The sequence below is a fragment of the Chelonia mydas genome, chromosome 7 (genome assembly GCF_015237465.2).
Source record: "Chelonia mydas isolate rCheMyd1 chromosome 7, rCheMyd1.pri.v2, whole genome shotgun sequence".
Classification (NCBI taxonomy): Eukaryota; Metazoa; Chordata; order Testudines; family Cheloniidae; genus Chelonia; species Chelonia mydas.
Genome location: NC_057853.1, coordinates 96,536,111 through 96,557,172, shown reverse-complemented (window position 1 = coordinate 96,557,172; position 21,062 = coordinate 96,536,111). Strand labels below are relative to the sequence as shown.

Genomic DNA, 21,062 nt, shown 5'->3' with positions numbered 1-21,062 from the left:
TATAGAACTCTGTTACAAAATTATGAAATGACAACTCCCATTATATATTGCCCCACAATACAGAGATTCCCACTAAATGAATTATTTTGTTTGCAAAAACCTGTATCTTTTTTTATTCTCTTTTTAGATCAGCAAGTTGGAAAGAGAGAAAAACCAGGAAGTTAAACAGATCAAAGAGCACGAACAGCATAAAAACACAGTGTTAGTAACGGAACTTAAGGCCAAACTTCATGAAGAGAAAATGAAGGAGCTCCAGGCTGTTCGAGAAGCACTTTTGAGACAGCATGAATCTGAGCTTCTTAGAGTCATAAAGATTAAAGATAATGAAAACCAGAGATTACAGGGCCTTCTTAATGCTGTGCGAGATGGGGCTCCTGATAAGGTTAAAACAGTCCTTTTCACAGAAGCAAAAGAGGAGGCCAAGAAAGGGTTTGAATCTGAGAAAATAAAAATGCAGCAAGAAATTTCAGAACTGAAGGGGGCTAAGAGACAAGTGGAGGAAGCCTTAACTTTGGTCATTCAAGCTGACAAAATTAAAGCAGCAGAGATAAGGAGTGTGTATCACTTACACCAAGAGGAAATCAGCAGGATCAAGAGAGAGTGTGAAAGAGAAATTCGCAGACTGGTATGTGTTGATGTAAATACGTATGGTTTTGGTTTTTGTTTGTTTTTGGTTTTTTGGCTGTTAAAAAAGAGCTCTGGGCTGGAGTAATGGTTCAGATGCACATGATTGGGCATCCAAACTTTTGGGTGCTTATTCAAGCAGGATCTCTGACTTTTTTTTTAAGGTTTACCCATCACAATGACAATGTCTAAAATGAGGTTTTCTAAATACGTAGGCTACATTTTTAACACGTGTTTACAGCATTCTTACTGCCACTAAGGTGAGTGCTGCACAACGTTTGTCAAATGCTTGGAACAAACATTCTGTTAATAAGATGGCTCAGGGAAATCCTGCAAGATGATTGTTTCTCAACTCTCAGAAATTTAGTTCAAAGCTTTTCCTTGTTGTGCTGCAGCATCATGTGTTTAAATTACAATTTCTGTTCCAGAAGGCAAGCTGCTCCATATCACGGGTGAGCAATATATGGTGGCTTAGAAACAGTAAGTTTCACAAAGCTGTGAACAGAAATGAACTGAAATCCTAATACCATCTGTCTAAATTCACTCTTGTTATCTTTCAGTTTGGTGTAGATTTAACTACTCAGTGCCTGCAGAATGGTTAATAGGTACATAAAAGAAAAGGGGAAAGTGTTATGCAAATTTCCCTGCATCAATCCACATTGCAAATCTTATCCACAGTGTGGTTCTCTTATCTCCTGAGTAAATTTCGGTTCTATTGAAACTCCCACTTACAAGAATGGGAGTTCTGTGCATGGAGCAGAGGTTATTATTATTATGAGTATTAGCATTTAGCCTCTAGAGCCCCCAGTATTGATGGGGACCCCATTTTGCTAGACACTGTGTAGACATATGCAATATACACAATGCAGGTTAAAGATGCAATTGTTTTCAGAAGCAAACACATTTGCATTAATTATTTTGTACTCTGTGATTCTTTTAATCACTTTTCCTCAGAAAAGCTCTTTTGAGTCCCCTTATTATGTGATTAGCACCGGGTGGAATAAAGTAATTGCAGTTGATCAACTCATGGTATAGAAGCTCAGAATATTTCAGTGGGTAAAATATTAATCCCAGGTAGCAAAATATGTCTCTTCTCAAACTGTGGAAATTCGTCTCTAAAATACCTGTTTAATACTGCTGCAAAATGTGTTACCTTCCACTGAAGAAAATCAGAGTTGAAGGTAAGTTGACCTCCAAAGGAGTTTGTGGAAAGAGAATGCTAACAACTAAGGGAAACTACAGGACCAGTGCAATTATAGACAGATAACTGTGAATTTATAAATTGCTAATAGCTGATGGGTGATTTGGTAGAAAAATAAGGATTTCCTATTCCTTTTGAAGGACTAGCAGTTATCCCACTAAACTTCAAATTTGATTGAAAAATAAAGCACAGTCAGAGTAGTTTCAATACAAGGGTAAGTTTAGTGTCAGTCCTTCTGAGGATCTCTTCATGTCAGTAGAGACACACATGGTTACTTTGTAATAGCAGATCATTTTTCTATCTTGTATAACATAGAGTTTAAGTAGCTTGTTATGCATTATCAAATTTGTGCCAAGTTTCTTGCATTGTCTGTGTCATTGTAAAGTAACTAAACACTATACCCATATGTTAGGTTAGTATTGTATTACCCAAGATCCTTTGAAACACCTACTTATGTGCCAGGTAGCTCAGATTTGCCATCTGAGCCCATCTCAATGAATTGTGACATGTCTAAAACTCATTTTTAATAATGACTGTTGTATTGATTGACTATTGAATTATTGATAATGAAAGCCTGAGACTAAGGGTATTAAAATGCTTTACCACTTTTGAGGTGTGTTGGATAGGCCAGAACTGTCTTAGATGGGTGATTCATTGGATTTTTTCAGTCTTTTAAAATTAGAAACTTTGAAATGAAAATCAAATATAATGAAAAGTCAAATATTTTCCTGTAATTAATGCATTTCACCTAACTTGGTGTACTCAGTGTGTCCTCAGAATCAATCTTGTATTTTTATTTATTTGCTATAATGTTGATAATGAACCCGATTCAGAAAAGCAAACAAGCACGGGGTTAGATTTGAGCATCTACTTTCGTCCCATTGAAGTCAATTCTTATATTTAAGCATAAAACTAGTGTTTTGCTGCATTGGAACCAATATTCTTAGCATTGTATAAGGCACAAAAAAGGCATAGTCTTTGCCCTGACAAGCTTGTAATAAGATGTTAAGGGGACTTTGAATGGAATTGTCATTCCTTAAGTACCTGCTCAATACTGGAACAGAGATTTTTCTATGAGGTCTACTTTCTCTGCTATTCTTTGTGTCATGTATCTAGGTTACCCCATTGATAGAAGGGCACCTTTCATGTGCTCCAAATACAGATTCCACAACAACAAATCCTCAAAACTCTCTAAAGGAAACAAAATCCCAATTCATCTTGTGTCCTTCATCTCTATGTCTGATTGTATGTTTGTACTTCTGCTGATCCCCTCAGCAGTGTATGTCACATGCCAGTTTCCTCATTTGTGGTCAGCTGGAAAGGAGGGGTTTTTTTGAGGGAAAGTAACAAATTTAGAAACATTTTATCAGTCAATGTAGAAAATATTTGCAGTAAAAATGATGGAGAGAGGTAAATAACAGGGTCCCCCAAGGATCTATACTTGCTGTATATATTAACATTTAGCCAGATTAAAATGCAAGCAGTCTGCGGCAATGACCTATCCTCAGGGGTGAAAGTACCTTAAATGACTTACCGGTACGCAGAGCGGCTGGGGTCCTGGGCAAGGTGGGGGAGCGGCTCTGGGCCCCTGGAAGCGGTGGGGCCTTGGGCGGAAGGGCCGGGGCTGGGGCCAAAATCCCCCAGCCAGCCCTTCAGCGCTACCTGGGCTGCACTGCCCAGGGCTTCAGCAGCGATTTAAAAGGCCCGGGGCTCCGGCTGCAGATGTAGTGGCAGCAGCCGGGAGCCCTGGGCCCTTTAAATTGCCAGGCCCTGGGACAGCTGCCCTTTCCCTCCACCTCCCCCATCAGTGGCCCTGCTGATACGGTCAGCTGTGTACCAGTGGCCACTTTCTTACCAGTACGCCATACTGGATCATACCAGCTTACTTTCACCTCTGACTATCCTCTTAATCCTTTACCATTCTCCCAATTTTTTTCTTGTCTGCAAAGTTTATCAATGATGATTTTATGTTTTCTTCCAAGTCATTGATAAATATGTTAAATAGTGTAGGACAAAGAACGAATCCCTGTGAGACCCTGCTAGAAAAACCATACTCGTTTGATAATGATTCCCCGTTATAATTACATTTTGAGACCTATCGGTTAGCCAGCTTTTAATCCATTTAATGTGTGCTGTTTTAATTCTATATCTTTCTATTTTTTAAAATCAGAATGCTGTGTGGTCAAGTCAAATGCTTTACCAAAGTCTAAGGATACTACATCAGCAGTATTACCATTATCAATCAAAATTGTAATCTCATCAAAAAAGTTATCAAGCCACTTTAACCAGATCTATTTTCCATAAACCCCTGTTGATTGGCATTAATTACATTATTCTCCTTTAATTCTTTATTAATCTACTTCCTTATCAGCTGCTCCATTATCTTGTCCAGGATCAACATCCAACTGACAGCCCTGCAATTACCAATGGTCATCCCATTTACATATTTTAAATATTGACAAAACACTAGCATTCTTTCTGTCTTCTGGAAGTTCCCTAGTGTTCCAAGACTTATCAAAAATCAACATTACTGGTCCAGAGAGCTCCTCATCCAGCATTTTTAAAACTCTTGGATACAAGTTATCCAGATCTGCTTATTTAAAAATATGTTAACATCTTCCTGAGATACTAGTGGACTGTTATTATATGATATGAATATATCTATTTTTCTGCAAATGAAGAACAGAAATATTTATTAAACACTTCTGCCTTTTCTGTATCATCATTGATAATTCTACCATATCTAATAGCATTGTTAGGATTCTGTTTGTTCCTAATATACTTAACAACTCCTCCTTATTGTCCTTAACTCTGCTGCCCATAGAATCTGGCCTTTTGCTTCCCTTATCAATTTGCCACACTTTCTAACTTCTGATTAATATTAATTACCATCAACTTCTCGTATCTTCCATTTGGGGGTGTGTGTGTGTAATTTTTATAGCTGCCTTCACTTTCCCTCTAACATCGGTCTTTTTTTTTTTTAAATCAAGTCAGCCTTCTTCTTTGATTGTGGCTTTTTGGGCATCTAATAAAGTGTTTTAAAACAATTCTCAATTATCATTCACATGTTTCTGATTAAATTTGGCCTCCTAGCTGATATGACTCACAATTATTTTCAGCTTTAAAAGAAAACTGTCCCTTTTAAAGTGCTAAGTGTATGTACCACTGGTCTGGACTTTATTCTGTTTGTACATATAAACGTGGTCAAGTCATGATCACTTGCACCTAAGTTACCGTTAATTTTTAGTTCTCCAATCAGTTCTTCTTTATCTGTCAAGACAAGGTCAAATACAGAATTCCCCCATGTTTGATGCTACACTTTTTGAGTTAGGAAATTGTCATCTGTAGTATTTAGAAATTCCAAGACAGGATCTCTGCCTTGCAAAAACCGTATATAAATGTTTTCATTTATTAAACCAGTTGCAAAGAAAAACAACAGTATAATTGTATAATCCTATAAGAGATACATTTAGGCATCAATTGTGCATACCAAAAATCATGAAACAATTTGTTTTTCACTTCATAAATTAAATAACGTTAATAGTAACAGAGACATTGTATGCTATATTATGAGCTGGATCTTTCTTGGGGGCGGGGGGGGGACGGACGGATAGCTCAGTGGTTTGAGTATTGGCTTGTTAAACCCAGGGTTGTGAGTTCAATCCTTGAGGGGGCCATTTAGGGATCTGGGGCAAAAATTGGGGATTGGTCCTGCTTTGAGCAGGGGGTTGGACTAGATGACCTCCTGAGGGTCCCTTCCAATCCTGATATTCTATGATTCTATGATATTGCTGTAAATCAACACAGGTCTAGAGATTTCAGTGGAGCTTTGCCACTTTACACCTGCTGAGGATCTGGGCCTATAAGCTTAAAGATTTTATAACTAATATGCATTTGTTCTGAAAGGTGTCTATGGTGCAGGAAGCTATTGGTGGTTTGCTGTGATGGCATATATTGCTTTATTGAAATAAGCCATGCATCATATTTAGGCATCATTTCAATTAACCAATTAATAAATATACATTTATTTTCTAATGCAATTCCTAGGTAATATTTTGCAATTGTTTTTAAAGGCCTGGTCCTGTTTAGTACTGACCAGTCACAACACTCACTGAAGTCGGTGTGCCACATTAAATTCTCAGCATCTAAATTGTGATTTAAAATAGATCAGTGTGTCAAAACAAGACTCCAGGGAAAGTATAACTTGAAAGGCACTCATCAGTGAAAGAATAGAATTCCCATAAGTCATGAAGGGTGATGCTAAATTTGTATGCCATATTCTCTCAGCATTTCTTCCTCCAACGGAAGTGATTATTCCCCTCTATTCCGCACTGGTGAGACCACATCTGGAGTATTGTGTCCAGATTTGGACCCCCCACTACAGAAAGGATGTGGACAAATTAGAGAGAATCCAGCGGAGGACAATGGAAATGATTGGGGGGGTGGGGCATATGATTTATGAGGAGAGGCTGAGGGAACTGGGCTTAGTCAGTCTGCAGAAGAAAAGAGTGAGGGGGGATTTGATAGCAGCCTTCAACTATCTGAAGGGGATGGAGCTAGGCTGTTCTCAGTGGTGGCAGATGACAGAACAAGGAACAATGATCTCAAATTTCAGTAGGGGAGGTCTAGGTTGGATATTAAGAAAAACTATTTCACTAGGAGGGTGGTGAAGCACTGTAATGGGTTACCTAGGGAGGTAATGGAATCTCCATCCTTAGAGGTTTTTAAGGCCTGGCTTGACAAAGTCCTGGCTGGGATGATTTAGTTGGGGTTGGTCCTGCTTTGGGCAGGGAGTTGGACTAGATGATCTCCTGAGGTCTCTTCCAACCCTAATCATCTACGATTCTATGATTTGACTTTCCATAAGTTATTAGCTATGCAACTAATTACTTTTTCAGTCTGGTGACACTTTCCTCACTCTCATTTGGGTGAATAGATGGTGCAGTGTGGCTGTCATCACTGATTTTATTCTCTTAGGCTATCCATGTCATCATGGGCATTTCTCTCTCATACAGAGTAGATTATTCCATATTTCACTTATTGGATTATCCAGTTACACTTGCTCCAAATGTCTGTTTGATTTAGCACTGAGTATATTCAGAAAATTTAGAACTAGCAGATAACAGTCCCACAGTCCAGAGCAGCCCCCAGCTGTTGGAAGGAGCAGACAGGATCATAGGATGCTCCACTGACACATATTTAATGTGTGTGTTTGTGTATGGGTATGTCTACACTACAATTCAACACCTGCAGCTGGCCCAAATCACCTGACCCTAGCTCATGGGGGTTTGGGCTGCAGGGCTGTGAAATTGCTATGTAGGCATTCGGTCTCAGGCTTGTTTTCAATATGTTTTTTCTGTAATGCTTTTTTTTTTAAACTTCAGAATAAAGTAGGCTTGCGTATGAAAAGCTGTGTGGTAGTTTATAACTGTAGCAATTATAACTGTTAATGGTCTCTGAAGAGAAAACAAATGTCCTTGGGCACCCTGTCTGTGCTGGGAAATACGGTGAGGGCAGGGAACTGTGCATCCTGGAAATACCCTTATTAGAAGGGAGAGAAACACACATTCCACCCAAGAGAGGCAACAGCTAGGGAGATGGAAGCCTGAGAGTGCGTGCCCTTGCTGGACCACTGAGGGGGAATATAGGTGCTGCAGTTGCCCTGAACTGTGACAACTGTGTAAATGTGTGTATGGTAAAAGGCATGACTCTGTTTGAAGGGAGATGTACTCATACTGGCAGAGAGGAGACTAACAAGCTCCTCTGGGCTTGTTCAGTACTAATGAGGTGCACTGCCAGGTTTGTTCTGACTGGAGCTTCAAAGAGAAAACCTGCGCAGCAAGTGGTGGTGAGCAGGAAGAGGCTTGCCCCGCCTCAGACAGCAGAGACAGGCCGGCCGAGAGGGAGATAGCATTAGGCCTCACTGCTCCCAAAGCTTCATGACCTAGCCTCAAAGCAGTATGCCCCAAGAAGAGGGGCTGGAGGTAGACCCCTTTCAAACAAAGACCAAAGGGCTAACCCAGGAAGACTACCTGATATCCAGGTCACCCTTCCCTCTCTTTGTTTTCCTACAGACTCCCCTCTCTCATGAGGGAAGGAAGAGGCACCAGAACTTTTGTTCAAAGAATCCGCCCCCCCCCCCCGGCTCCTTGGGCATCCACTGAGGGTGGGGGAAGGGGGAGGGGAGGACATTATAAAGGAATGGAGGTGGGGTCTGGAGGGTACTTGAGGGAGCCCTTGCCCTCCCACCCAGTTTGAATTTACTATGCACCCTTCTCTAACTGTACCCCTCCCACACCTCCAACAACAAGTTGGGTTCAAAAGACACTTACAGCTACAGTTGTACCCTCTTGTCCCTTGTATCTCCACAGTGAATTAGTTTCCAATGTATAAGTATTTGTCATATAGCAAGAAGGGGTGTATTCACTGGAGCTCATTTAGAAGTTATGGGAAAGTTTAAAAAGCTATTCAAAAATCCATTGTACCTGTGACTGTTCCTGGTGTTACAAATTAGCTATTCTAAGTGATGCTGAGTTGGGGAAGTCCTCCAACTGTCTGGCTTGTGTGACACTAGCACTGATTTTGTAAGCTAACATATTTTGCTTTGGGCAAGTCATAGCTAAGTCTCAGGCTGGATATCTGTACAATGTTCCTGCTGATCTTCTTCCCAAATAGCATATAAGTGGCTTCTCTGACCTCCATTGATATATACCATCTGGGGATCTGGCCCATCATTCATAAACATTGCTTTGCTCTTCTCTGCAGTGCAAATATTTTGTTGCACATTTAGGGACTACATGTTTTTGTAAAGGACATGGCAGACATCCAGTTCTGCATTGTTAATGGAATCATGACAGGACGTTAAAAGCTGCTTGGTTTATGTGCAATTCATTATTTAGTAATTTTAACAAATGCGGTGTGATAAACCACACCAACAAACAACTATTTCACCCTTTGAAAAAATACTGTTTTTTGTAAGTATGGTCGAGAATAGGTTCTACCCAAAGACCAGTCAATAATTTTGCATTGAGAGTAAGCCTTTTTAAATAAAAACCCTTTGAAGCTATTTATTGCTGAAATGTACACTTTTTAATTTTAAGCCAAATTATTCCTCTTTACAATTACTCACAGAAGACATCCTATTGCATCATGGCAGTCTTAGCTGCAGAATGGAAAATAGATCCATACATAAGCAGCTAAAATTTGCTTTAAAAAGGTAATTTTGTTTTGTTCCTATATTCTCTTTTCAAATAAAGATTGATGTTATTTTCCTTTTTCATTATATGTAGATACAATATAGAAGATGATCACGTCTCACTTTAGACCTGCAGAAAAATATAAAATATAATTTTAAGTAATAAATATTGTATGGCAACCTCAAATTTAATAAATAATGTATGACTAATTCAAAAGTCTTAAACTGTGAGCTGCAGGGTAAGCACTAGTTAATCAACCAAGGAGCAGCATTATGTGAAATGGGAATCTCCAGAGGCTCAACTTAACCCTGAGGGGATGGGAATTAATTCTGGTCATGATCCAGTAAAGCATTTCACTGTGTACTTAACTTTAAGCACCAGAAATACACCTCTCTGTAATTTCATACCATAGGTGCTTAAATATTACATACTTCTGCAAATGATAAAAGCGAATGGAACAAAGAGTCTCTCATCTCATAAATTTCACAGTTAATATTTACCAAAGGGGAGTTCCAACCTATTACAAAGTGTGGCAGGTTACTTACCAAGTGACGGGGGACATTTTTATGTTAACACCAGTGATCCATGGAATCATAAACTTTGGACTCATTTGGATTCACCTGTCTTCATCTGTGAATGCTGCAATAAAAAAAATTTTGGATTGAAAATGGGTATATTTGTTTTCTAACCATGTATGTAAAAACATTCCACTTAATAGACTTCTCAGGCATTTTATATGAAAGAGTCATGAAGTTATGACTTTTATCTCTTGTATTTGAGCACTTCTAATTAGATCAGATGTTGTTAACCCAGTGCTGATTACCTGCAGGCAAATTTTGCCCATCAAACAATATTGCTAGAATATAATGTATACATTATTTTGCACACAGAGTCAAAATGTTTCTTGAACATTTAATTTGAGATTTTTACACTAGTAACACGTAATGTCATAATTTTATTTTTCAGAAGCCAGTAGCAACTAGAGATGGATCAGACCTAGCAGCCATCTTGTCTATCCCCATGTGATGGATTTTCAAATGGGCGTTTTCTGATCTACTATTAAATGTCTGAAGTGAGCAGTCTTTACTGCTTCTTTTGGGAGATTATTCAAATTTCCACAACATAGCCACACTGTTAGAAGTTTTTCCTTTGCTCAACAGCATCCCATTACTCTTACTTATACTTTCTTGGACCATGCTAAAAAATGATCTCCTCTTTTGTTTATTTCTTTGATATTTGTGTATGCCCATGGTTTTCACATCACCTTTAGTCATTGCTTTGCCAAGCTACACCTGAGTCATAGATTAATATCCTTTATGGCCAGAAAGGACCATCATGATTAAGGGTGCAAGTTTGTCATGTAGGTCACGGAAGTCACGGATTCCATGACTTTCCAGGATTCTGCATCGGCCAGTGTGGATTGCCCAGGGGTCACCTGAGCAGCTCAGGCAGCCCCTGGGCTAGCCGCACCGGCCGTTGCTGGGGCAGTCTCAGGCCACTGCCCCCCACAGCCAGCAGCAGCAGGAGTTTGGGTGTGGGAGGGGGCTCAGGGCAGGTGGTGGGGCATAGGAGGGGGTGAGGGCTCTGGGTGGTGCTTACCTTGTGGGGCTCCCCAGATGGGACAACATCCCCTCCCTCAGCTCCTAGCAGATGGCTCCACGCACTGCCTCTGCCCACAAGCACCACCCCTGCAGCTCCCATTGGCCATGGTTCCCAGCCAATGGGAGCTGTAGAGCTGGCACTCGGTGCAGAGGCAGCACGCAGAGCCAGGTAGCGAGCCTGCCAGCCCCTCCTACGCCGCCCCACAGCACCTGTGGGGTTCCCGGGCCGCATGCCGCCTCCCCCATCATCAGTGGGTGTCCCAGGCCGTGGGCCACTGCCCACCAGCCCCACAAGCACCCGCCTCACCCCCCGGATTGCCGCCCCCCAGCACCCGCGGTACCCTGGGTCACCCCCCCCTCCCCCACAAGATTTAGTCAGGGGTATATAGTAAAGTCATGGACAGGTCATGGGCAGTAAACAAATATTCATGGCCCGTGACCTGTCCATGAATTTTACTAAAAATACCTGTGAGTAAAACGTAGCCTTAATCATGATCATCTAGTCTAACCTCTTGCCTTGCACAGGTCATAGAACATCACTTTGTAATTCCAGCATCAAGCTGACCTTCCTCTGCAACCTAACCTGATTCACTCAGGTGTGTTACCTTCTACTCATACAAAGAGTACAATTGGGCCCATATGGTTAGGAACAATTAAATGCGTCTAGCATACAGCCTAAAATTGCACTGGCTATTTTCCCCTCTTATCACTATATAAGTAATGGATTTTTCATGGAGGACCCAAACTAAGTATTGACCAGCATTGTTTAGCTTGTGAGACTAAATGAGATCACAGCCTTGATGGTATCTCTGCAGACATACATAAATCCAATATAAATTCCATGGTCACATAAAAGAGATTCCATTTACAGCTGAAATAAGATTGAGCTCACAAGTACATTTCAATTTCAAAGGGCAAACACTGACTGGAAAATAATAATTTCTATGTAAGTGTTGAACTTAAATTGAGTATTTTAGAAGAAAAGCATTTGCTGGAGGCGGAAGTCTTCAGAGAGCAGATGGTGACATTGACTCCATTTCTTGTGTCAAGGAAGTTCTAATGCACAGGGCTTATTGTTTTTAAAATGTGACATCTGTTTTGAAAATAATACAAAATGTGATTTTGTAAAACTGGGATTTTACATATGGTTTTACAAATCATCACTCAGTAACTTCTCTTTCCCGCTGGATACAACAGAATTTAAAGTAGGCTTTATCACCCCAACGTAGCATCTGGTATGTGATCTCTGATCACACTTCTAGTTTCTGTAATTTTTCATGTCTGTCATAATGCATTTCATCAAAGTCCTCTTCCACTGCTATTGTCTATCCTTATGAAAAATGTTGCAAGCATGTGTCCCACATTTAACAAAATGGGAAGAGGTTTTGGTCACATGGAACATTATTTTATCTGTTTAATCAAGAGTGAAAATTGTATCTCCTAAACCCAAGACATTTTTTTTCTTTTTGCACATATGGCACGAGCTATTTATGTCTGGAAGGTTTGTATGTGATGATCTCCAGAGAAGCACAACTTTAGCACAGTCAAGTTGTCCCTGGTTCACTAAAGTACAGTTATGCAAGATGAAAATCACATATCATTTTGTAACAAGTAGGCATATGAACAATGTCCTCTTAAAGAACTTGTAATTATTTAATAAACTTGATTTTTACTTTTTAATTTGTGGCTCTCTAAATATCATAAAATACTACCAGGGTGGCTTCAATTACATTCTTAGAGTCTAGTCTCCCTCCAAGACATGCATATTTTCTGTTAACATTAATGGGAATTATACATGCATGATGCCTATCAAGGAAATATGGACCCATTAGTCATGTTAGCATTATCAGATTAGTTGGACTGCAATTTATGCACAGTAGGGACTAAAATCCAAGATAATGTAATGTTAGTGTAGGTTTCATATGAGATGTATGTTGGTCAGAAAAGATAAGTGATAAACCACAGGATAGACCATTCAAAGGGGACTGTACTATGAACCAGATTTTTTTAAATGGCTGTTGTTGACAGTGACTATTTAAAAGATTAATAGCCCACCAGTGTAGGATCATGCAGTGTTCCAAATATCCCTGCTTCTTATAGAGATGCTCTAGCAACATAGGCAAAAAAGGCAAAAATCTTGTTGATTACCAAGCGCTACATGTTTACAGACACATGCGTCTGACACTTCTCACTTTCCCGAGGAAGTGATAACATATGAAGAAATGTGGGCGTTAAAGCAAAGTGTAAGGTGAGTCGAGTAGGAAGCAAAAATCCTTCAATTGCCCATTTTACTGTTGATTGACTCAGTCCTTTATTTGTAAGTAAGAAAAGAATGGAAGACATGCTGGTTAAAAATTCCCATGAACAGTAGTAAAGGCGATTTCTCGGTTTAATGGCATCTCCATCAGGCTTCCTATAGTGAGAGCCGGTCAAATTATTAATTACGAATAACATTAATTGAAAATTATAGCTCATTTTTCCTGTTTATAGTCTGATCTGTATTTCTACTAATGTATTTGTTTTTCACATCTATCCACTAGATAGTTCAGATGAACAATTATCAGCTTATGGTTTGTTCTCAAACTAAGTATTGGCCATTCATTATTTCTGTGTGATGGTCACTTAAATCACATGGTAAATAATAATACAATGACTTAAATATTGTAAAATTCAAATGATGAGTAGTGAATAACAAATAGTGATACCAGTTCATAGATATACACTTGTGTAAATGTGAACATTGTTGTTTGCTTGAAGATTTTCTCCCATCACTCAGACAAATAAACCCCTTTCATGTGGGTCTTCCCAAATAGTGAATAACAAAGGAACAAAACATGATCCAATTGAATAGGAGTTTCAACAAGTGGTCACAAACACTGTTTTGCACTATTTACCTAGCTCTGATAGTTAAGAGTCTGTTGGCATTAAAACTGAGCCAGATCCTGGCCCCTGCTACATTCCCTTTCCATCAGTTTGGCAACACAAAGGGAATGGAAAGCTGCCCTGTCATAAATTTGCATAAGGGAATCCCTGGATGGCATAGAAAACTACTTGCTTCTGCTCGCACCTTGTGTAGTGATTGCGAAAGGAATGCTTTATGAAAGATATATAGATATATAGAGATATCTCATTGATACATAAGGTGACAGTTGATTTTGTTACAAATTCAGACTAAACTTTAGCATTTAGGGCCACACGTTCAAAGTGGGCTTTATCTTGCCCTCTTCATCAGCACCTGTAATTCTGCACAGAGAAGGCCATGTCCTGAAATGGTGTAAATTGAACTCCTCTTCATTAGCTTCAATGAATCTGTGCCAATTCAGTTTTGAGAAGCTGGCCCACAGATTTTTGTGCGTACAAAGGAAAAACATTCCTTTCTTTTTATGTATGCAAATGGGCTTTCCACATGTGCATGGACAAATGTAGGGTTTTAGGCATGAAAGATTCTCCACCCCCAAGGTTGCCTTTATTGCAGTTAAAGTATGCCACATTTAACAGATTGTGGGAGAGCTGGCTGTCATTGCTCTTCCCATGGTCATGGAGAGCCTGGCTTCAAGCAGACAGGTGGCCTTTCATTTTTCTGCTATCCATGCTGACAGCAGGATGGAGCCTTCAGGGAGCAAGGGGAAGTGGCGATGGCTGGTAGGGAAATGAGGGGGAGCATGAGGGACAGGCTTGGGGTTGGGGCAGAGAGGAATAGAATGGGGAGCAGGGGCTGGAAAGGGACAGAATTTCAGAGACCAATAGGCACAGGGGCAGAATAAGAGGCTGCCCATGGTTCTCCCAACAATCTCACTACGCTTCTGTTTCTTTGATGGTAACACCAAGAGGCCCCTGCTGTGATCAGAGACCCATTGTGCTATGTACTATATAAACATTGGAAGAACAGTTCCAGCCCTGAAAAGCTTACAATCAAAATCGATGAGAGAGAATGGAGGGCTTATTACCCCCATTTTACAGGGAACTGAGACACAGAGAAAGTTGGCCCAGGGATCACAGAACTAGCAGAACTGGGAACCCCGATCACCCAAGTCCCAGTCCAGTGCCTTAATCATTGCTACATTGGTCACCCCTAGTTTCCCAAGCATATGTGTCTGCCCTTGTTCTCTGCAACTTCCCCTGGCTTCTGAAGTCTTCAGACAATATGTTCCTGCCTCCCCCAAGCCTGCAACTACTGATAGGGGCACCTGGGAGGGAAATCTAACATTTTTCACTGTTGAGAAATGTCACATATGAAGATGCACAAAACTTAGCAGCTGTGAATTGCAGGCACAGATTTAGTCTGTTTTGTAAAGTGTAACCTATGCTGTTTGAGTGCTTTTGCTCCCATTCCCCAGATGTGCACTTCGGGGATAGTAGGTAGAGTGTTTTTTTCTGGTAAACTTACACTAGAAGTTTACTCACCTTCAGAGTGAACTTTGGCCATTTGGCATTTGCTTGCCCATGGACCATCTCTGAGTTACATATGATTGGTTAGGACAGTCCAGGAAGGGCTGCTGCATAAAGCAGTTTGATTTAATTCAGTTTTGCATTTAACATATGGATTGTGTGCAGATGCTACATGGATGGATGCCAGGCAAAATAAATACATATGAAAAATGAAATCAATAAACAGAGGCTAGAGTTTTTTTGTTGTTTTTGTATTGGAGCTGGAGTGTGAATTTTTCAAGCTATTTAGGAAGATGGAAGGATATTTCATCATCATCAACAACAACAGAATCACCCTTTCACTGCTTGTCCTCCACTGCATCTGCTGTGTTGCTATCATCCATTCATGACTGAATGACTGAAATCAATGTTGGGTTGATACAGCACATATGCTCAGTTTAGATGTGCTTGGAATATTTAGCAGGAGTTAAGTAACATTCTGGACTTTGGCTAGTTGACAGTGTCCCTTCACAGGGAGACTGTCATACCCAATCAACTTATAAAATATAAAACACAGTAATCTATACGATTGTGTAATACTGGTACAAGTGTTCTGAGTTATTCCCTCCAGTGCAATTGGTTTGGCAAGGACACAAAGTGGTTAGTTACTCCTCTGTAGTGACACACATTAGAAAAGATCCAAAGAGGCAGATATGTTAATATATTTCAAAACACTGAGAAAAACCTTCATGTTGAAAGAAGAAATATGAAGGAAAACTGAATGAAGGTAAGTCCTATTGCATATAGAGACGTTCCATGGGTCTCTTCTTCTGTCAGAGTGCAAGTGCACATCCCCGTAATGTCAGGGAGACTGACTTGAGAAGAGATCCCCTTTCTTTTAATCTAGAACTTTTAGTTACCATTCCACTAATAAATGATTGACAGCTCATTCACCTGCACTTCTGAAACTCATCGCTAATGCAGATTATTTTACACATTCTAATTGCTTGCTCTGACATGCTGCCTATGGGGAAATGTTTATGTCATGTAACAGCTTCTGCCTTGGCAAGGGTTTTCTCATTTGCAATTAAAACCTTTTTTTGGGAATAGCTTTGGCTTTTTTAGCATAGACATATGAAGCTTCAAAAGCAGACTTCCGCTGTTTACAGTCATGTTAATGATGCTTATGGAGACTGCAGAGCTATAAATGCCCTGTGAACATTACAAGAGGAAATTTCTACAGCATTGAAGCTTACATATTGATTTTTATATTGCCCTAGAAATCATGTCACAGGGTTTGAAATCAGCTTGATGAAAAATAATATTAGAAATTTCATTTGCTAGCACAAGGGATGGGGGCAGGACCCAACTTTTCATGCCTTTGCATTTGCATAATTGGCAGTAGCTATGCTCACAGGCTGTTAATTAATTAGCACTTCAGCATAAAAATTCATTCTAGGTGGAGACAGCCTGCTAAAAATAAAGTGGGAATATCCACACTGGTAGGCAAGACATTCTCCTTTAGACGATTGGATACTATGCTCATATATATTCATTGACATTGTTTCACAACTAGTCCTGTTATCTAAAGCAACCAGATACAAATATAAGGAAGATAGCCACATTAATCGAAGGCACTTCAGTGTTTCTATGTAGAGTAATGAAACAAGTGTGTGCAATAGCTTTGTTTTGGACACACACCTGGAAATTCACAAAGATCTTTCAGTGAGTGGCAAATAATTTTCTTTTTTAACAACACCTTAATGTTATTCATGCTGTGAAGAAAAAAACTGTAAAATAATCTTGTAAAAATGCTTTCTTCGTTTAATCAATACATTTTGCTCCTATCAAATTATATGAATATATTTATGTTTAACAATGAACTGTAAATATAAGAACATTGTATTTAATCCATAACTATGAACTTAAACAGATAGGAGAGGTGTGAATATTGATGCTTTCTTATTTCCTCACTAAGCTAAGATGTAGTCCTTTTTTTTTTTTTTCAAAAATCAAAACCTTACTAGAATATAATTATTTTGTTGACTCTTGTAATTTCATGTTTTTCTTAATTGAACATGTTGTCTGTGTTACAGAATTTCTTTGTGTTCACATAAGTGGAACTTTGGCTATATAGATTTTTTTCATTTAAAGTCTCTTAGTTTAATGTCTGATTATGCATGCCCTGGGAAGAGTTCATCGGACATCTCTTTGTTATGAGGCAAACTAGTAGATTGCTGCATTACTAGGAATTCAATATTTTAAAGCATCTTTAATAAAGTAGTACACAAAATGTATTTTTCCCTCCGTTTTCTAAGGAGACTAACTTTTGCATAGAAAAATATCATACATGCACAAATTTAATTTTTACATGTCCTTTTCACAAAGGTAGTTTATAAACAATACTTGCTTTTCCTCAATTAGACTCTGTGTTTACTTCCTGTAATATTATATGGGTTTATGGGTTTATTGTTTTTATTTTAGGATGTATAAAGCTGGTGAGGAATTGTGAATACTTCAGACAGAGCACCTATCCCTCCATTGTTGCTGCAGGTGCTGCTAGTGCTTTCAGAGAATGAAAACTGAGTGTTGTGTACTTTGCTGCTCTTATCCCAGGGTCTGCACAATAGGAGAGCTCTGTATTTTCAAAATAATTAGTGGACAAGATGATTGAAATTGCAAGACTAATAGATATATACTCCTCTCCCTTCTCATGATAGATGCCCTTACTGAGGCTTTTGAGGGAGGAGAGCAGCTAGGGGAGAGACTGTGCTCAGCTTCCCAGCTGAATTTTCAAATACGTGAACTGAGGTTCTCAAACACATAGGGTGAAATCCTGACTCCACTGAAGTCATTGGCAAAACTCCGCTTGACTTCAGTGGGGCCAGAATTTCACATGTAGCATCTCTAGCCCAAGGCTCAATGCAAGTAGATTTGCAGTTTAGTGTACATATTACACACAGGTCTACTAAAGAATGACCAGACAATAGATATGCCCTACACAATATGAAAAGTCTGGAAGTAGGAGTTAGGTGCCTAAATACCTTTAGAAATCTAGCTCTTAGGTCATAGTGTGATCTTATGTACTAGGGATGGTGTGCCATATGTGGTGTTATTTATTGCATCAGCTACAGTATTTAGGCACAACAGGATTGCTATGGAGGGAATGTCAGCCTTCACTCTGAATTTCCTTGTTTGCTGTTTCACAATCTTAAATGCCTGATACTATCTTTATCTGGATACTGGTTCTAAGGATTCTAAAACTGAGTCCAGTACAATAATTCTTATGAACAAGAATCACTTCAAAACAGATATAACTTAAGAAAAGCTCTTTTTTCGGTCTAATAGTCCTATGTTTGACCATGATATTAATTATTTAAAGCAAAGTTATTCAATGAAATATTTGGCTAATTCATTCCTCCATTTTTATCTGGGTTTGGGAACAATCCTATAAAAAACAAAACAAACAAAAAAGTGAGTAGACTGCCCAGTTCTTACTGTCTGTCCCATTAAGGGGAAAGCGTTCTGTCTATGAACAGCTCACGGTTAAAAAAGCTGCTTGTTTCATTTACATTTGTAGTGTTTCAGAAGTATTTAAAGTACTACAAAGATAATAGCTGTCTGAAGTTAGGAACAATATGGTTGTTTTAGGAAGTTGACATGATTAATTTTTTCCACACCGATTCATTATCTACAAGCATATTTGACAACCATGTAACCTGTGAATGTAGTATCTTGTATTTCCACATGTAATGGACGTTGGTGTAATCTAACTGTTGAAGGTGCTGCGGTTCTATTACAGTAGTGTATATTATCACAATCACAAAAGGGCTATTCAGGCTGCTCTTGAAGAATTGTTATTTATAAAGTAATGCATGGTTGGTCCTCTGCACAAAGGTAAAATTCAGATCCTTAAAGTAAATAAGATTGTAACCTTCAAAATTCCAAACTTTGGGGGTTTAATCTTTTGGCCTCCCTCCAATCCCAAAATTTGGTTGTTTCATATCCAGCCCAGCATACAGGTAGGGTCCAGCTCTTAAATTAGTACCCAGATATAAATTCCAAACCATTTGCTCTGCAAAGTTTGGGTGGGTTCTTGAGCATTGATCTGGACCCATCTCTAAGTCAAAGGCACCTGGGACCTGATACTAAGAATTCAATAACAATAAGTAGATACAGTAGCTGAGAACCTCTTGGTACAAAATGATCATTTCTGCTGGATGGCTCCCAAAGTGGTTAAAAGTGTAGAAATAATAAGTGCAATATTACTAAAGTAATTAAGCAATTCTGTTCATATGGCCACTGTAACACTCATTGCTATTTTATTTTCCAAAGGGTGTTGTTTTTTGTTAAGGAATGTCAAATCTGTGAAACTGACTGTGATATGGTTGCCTTTGGGTACAGTCCAAGATGCTGTGCTAGTGTGATGTTGCCAGTTTCCATGGTAACCAGAGACCTGTAACATGCATGCTTGTGTGATTGTATTTTGTTCTCCTTGTAGATGGAGGAGATAAAATTTAAAGACAGAGCAGTCTACGTGCTGGAAAGAGAGTTAGGGGTTCAAGCCGGGCATGCTCAGAGACTTCAGCTCCAAAAGGAGGCTTTAGATGAACAACTTTCCCAGATCAAAGAGTCTGATCGGCATCTGAGCAGCCCCAAACGGGAACTTCCTTATGCAAGTGGTGCAGGAGACGCTTCAGATCATTCAGGAAGCCCCGTAAGCACTTTCACGTGGTTTCACCTAAACAAGCAAACAAAAAATGACAAAAATCTTGATGAGTGCACATTTAAGCAACAGCTTTCCCATAGCAGTACAGAGCAAACCAAGGAGATTTCTTTTAATGCGGCAGTTCAATAGCGGGATCTTTAAAACTAAAATAAAATCTGATCATGGGAAAGCTTTTGCTTTTTTGGTTTAGTTTGGTTTTTGTTAGCAAGGTGAAATATTCAATTTTTTAAAATGTATCATACTTCAACCACCTGCCTTAATTTGACAGTGTGACATAGTATCTGCTGACAAATTATGCAAATGCTTTTCTAGTAATGTATGTGTGCTAGTTTTCCAGGCTACTAACAGTATGTGTTGTAAGCAAATGTACAAGAGCAATTTACAAAGGGAAATCAGTAAAGGTAGTGTAACCAACAGCATGCAAGCTTACAGGGTATTCCAGTCCTACTAGAACATCTCTATTATTAATATTTACATCCTGCTAAAGAGCTTTTGCTTTCAACCAGTGGTCTAGGAAGTGAACTAAATACCTACTAACCTATTCTCCACTGTTTCTTTCATATTATGCAATATCTTATGGCATTAAATTTGTCACCTTTTTATATTGGCTTTCTATGTAACTATGCCACCTTCCTGCTTCTGCATTAATTTGCTAATAGTAAAAATTTTCAGTTCACTGACTTCATATGTCTGTGACGTATGTTAACTTTTTTCATTGTTGATTCTCATCAAGATTTATTTTGCAGCAGTTCTTAATTTTCTCAGTAAAAGTATAGATAATAGAAAAACACAAACAAAAAAATCTCTTTTATCCTTTATTCTGAGCCTCTCCTGCACCTGTTGAATGAGGAATCCTAGAACTTCTGAAAGTTCCATTAGGATCATGGACTTTAATTTGCTTGCTCTGATTAAAGTTCTGTACTTAAGTTTTATCAAACATTGGAATAATGCTAGTGAAAGAAAAAAAAATCCTATAACTTTTGTAAATATAATGTAACTGCTCTCTGATTTAGAAGAATAAAAACATGTCTTCTTATATTTGTATTCATTTACAATTTGATTTAAACATTTTCACTTTTTGGTCGATTAAAGCATAAACTTTTATGACTGACCAGTTAGAAGCTACAGTAGGGCCACAACTTGATAGGAGAGAAACTTATGCAATAGTATAATTGCATGGATTTTCTATATTTATTTTTCAGTATTTATAAATATAATTTCCCTATAACAGACTACTTAGAGTGAGTCACATGTCTGAAATACTCATTTCAGCAGTGGCATATATTGGAAACATTGCCTTAGTTTTCAATTTTTGTCTCTCATGTTTCCAAGTTTAACATTTG

General features: G+C 38.9%; 1 protein-coding gene across 11 annotated transcripts in view; it reads left to right on the top strand.

Annotated features, from left to right (window-relative positions):
• Window positions 1-21,062, top strand: part of JAKMIP3 (Janus kinase and microtubule interacting protein 3) — a 145,957-nt gene that overhangs the window by 81,433 nt on the left and 43,462 nt on the right. For 7 of the 11 annotated variants that reach the window (XM_043551755.1, XM_043551757.1, XM_043551756.1 and 4 more), the window contains 2 exons: window positions 128-625; window positions 19,492-19,707. In XM_043551755.1, the coding sequence (XP_043407690.1) occupies window positions 128-625; window positions 19,492-19,707 (714 nt within the window). The remainder of the gene's footprint in view (window positions 1-127; window positions 626-19,491; window positions 19,708-21,062) is intronic. The other 4 variants (XM_043551759.1, XM_043551758.1, XM_037905515.2 and 1 more) reach the window with 1 other exon arrangement.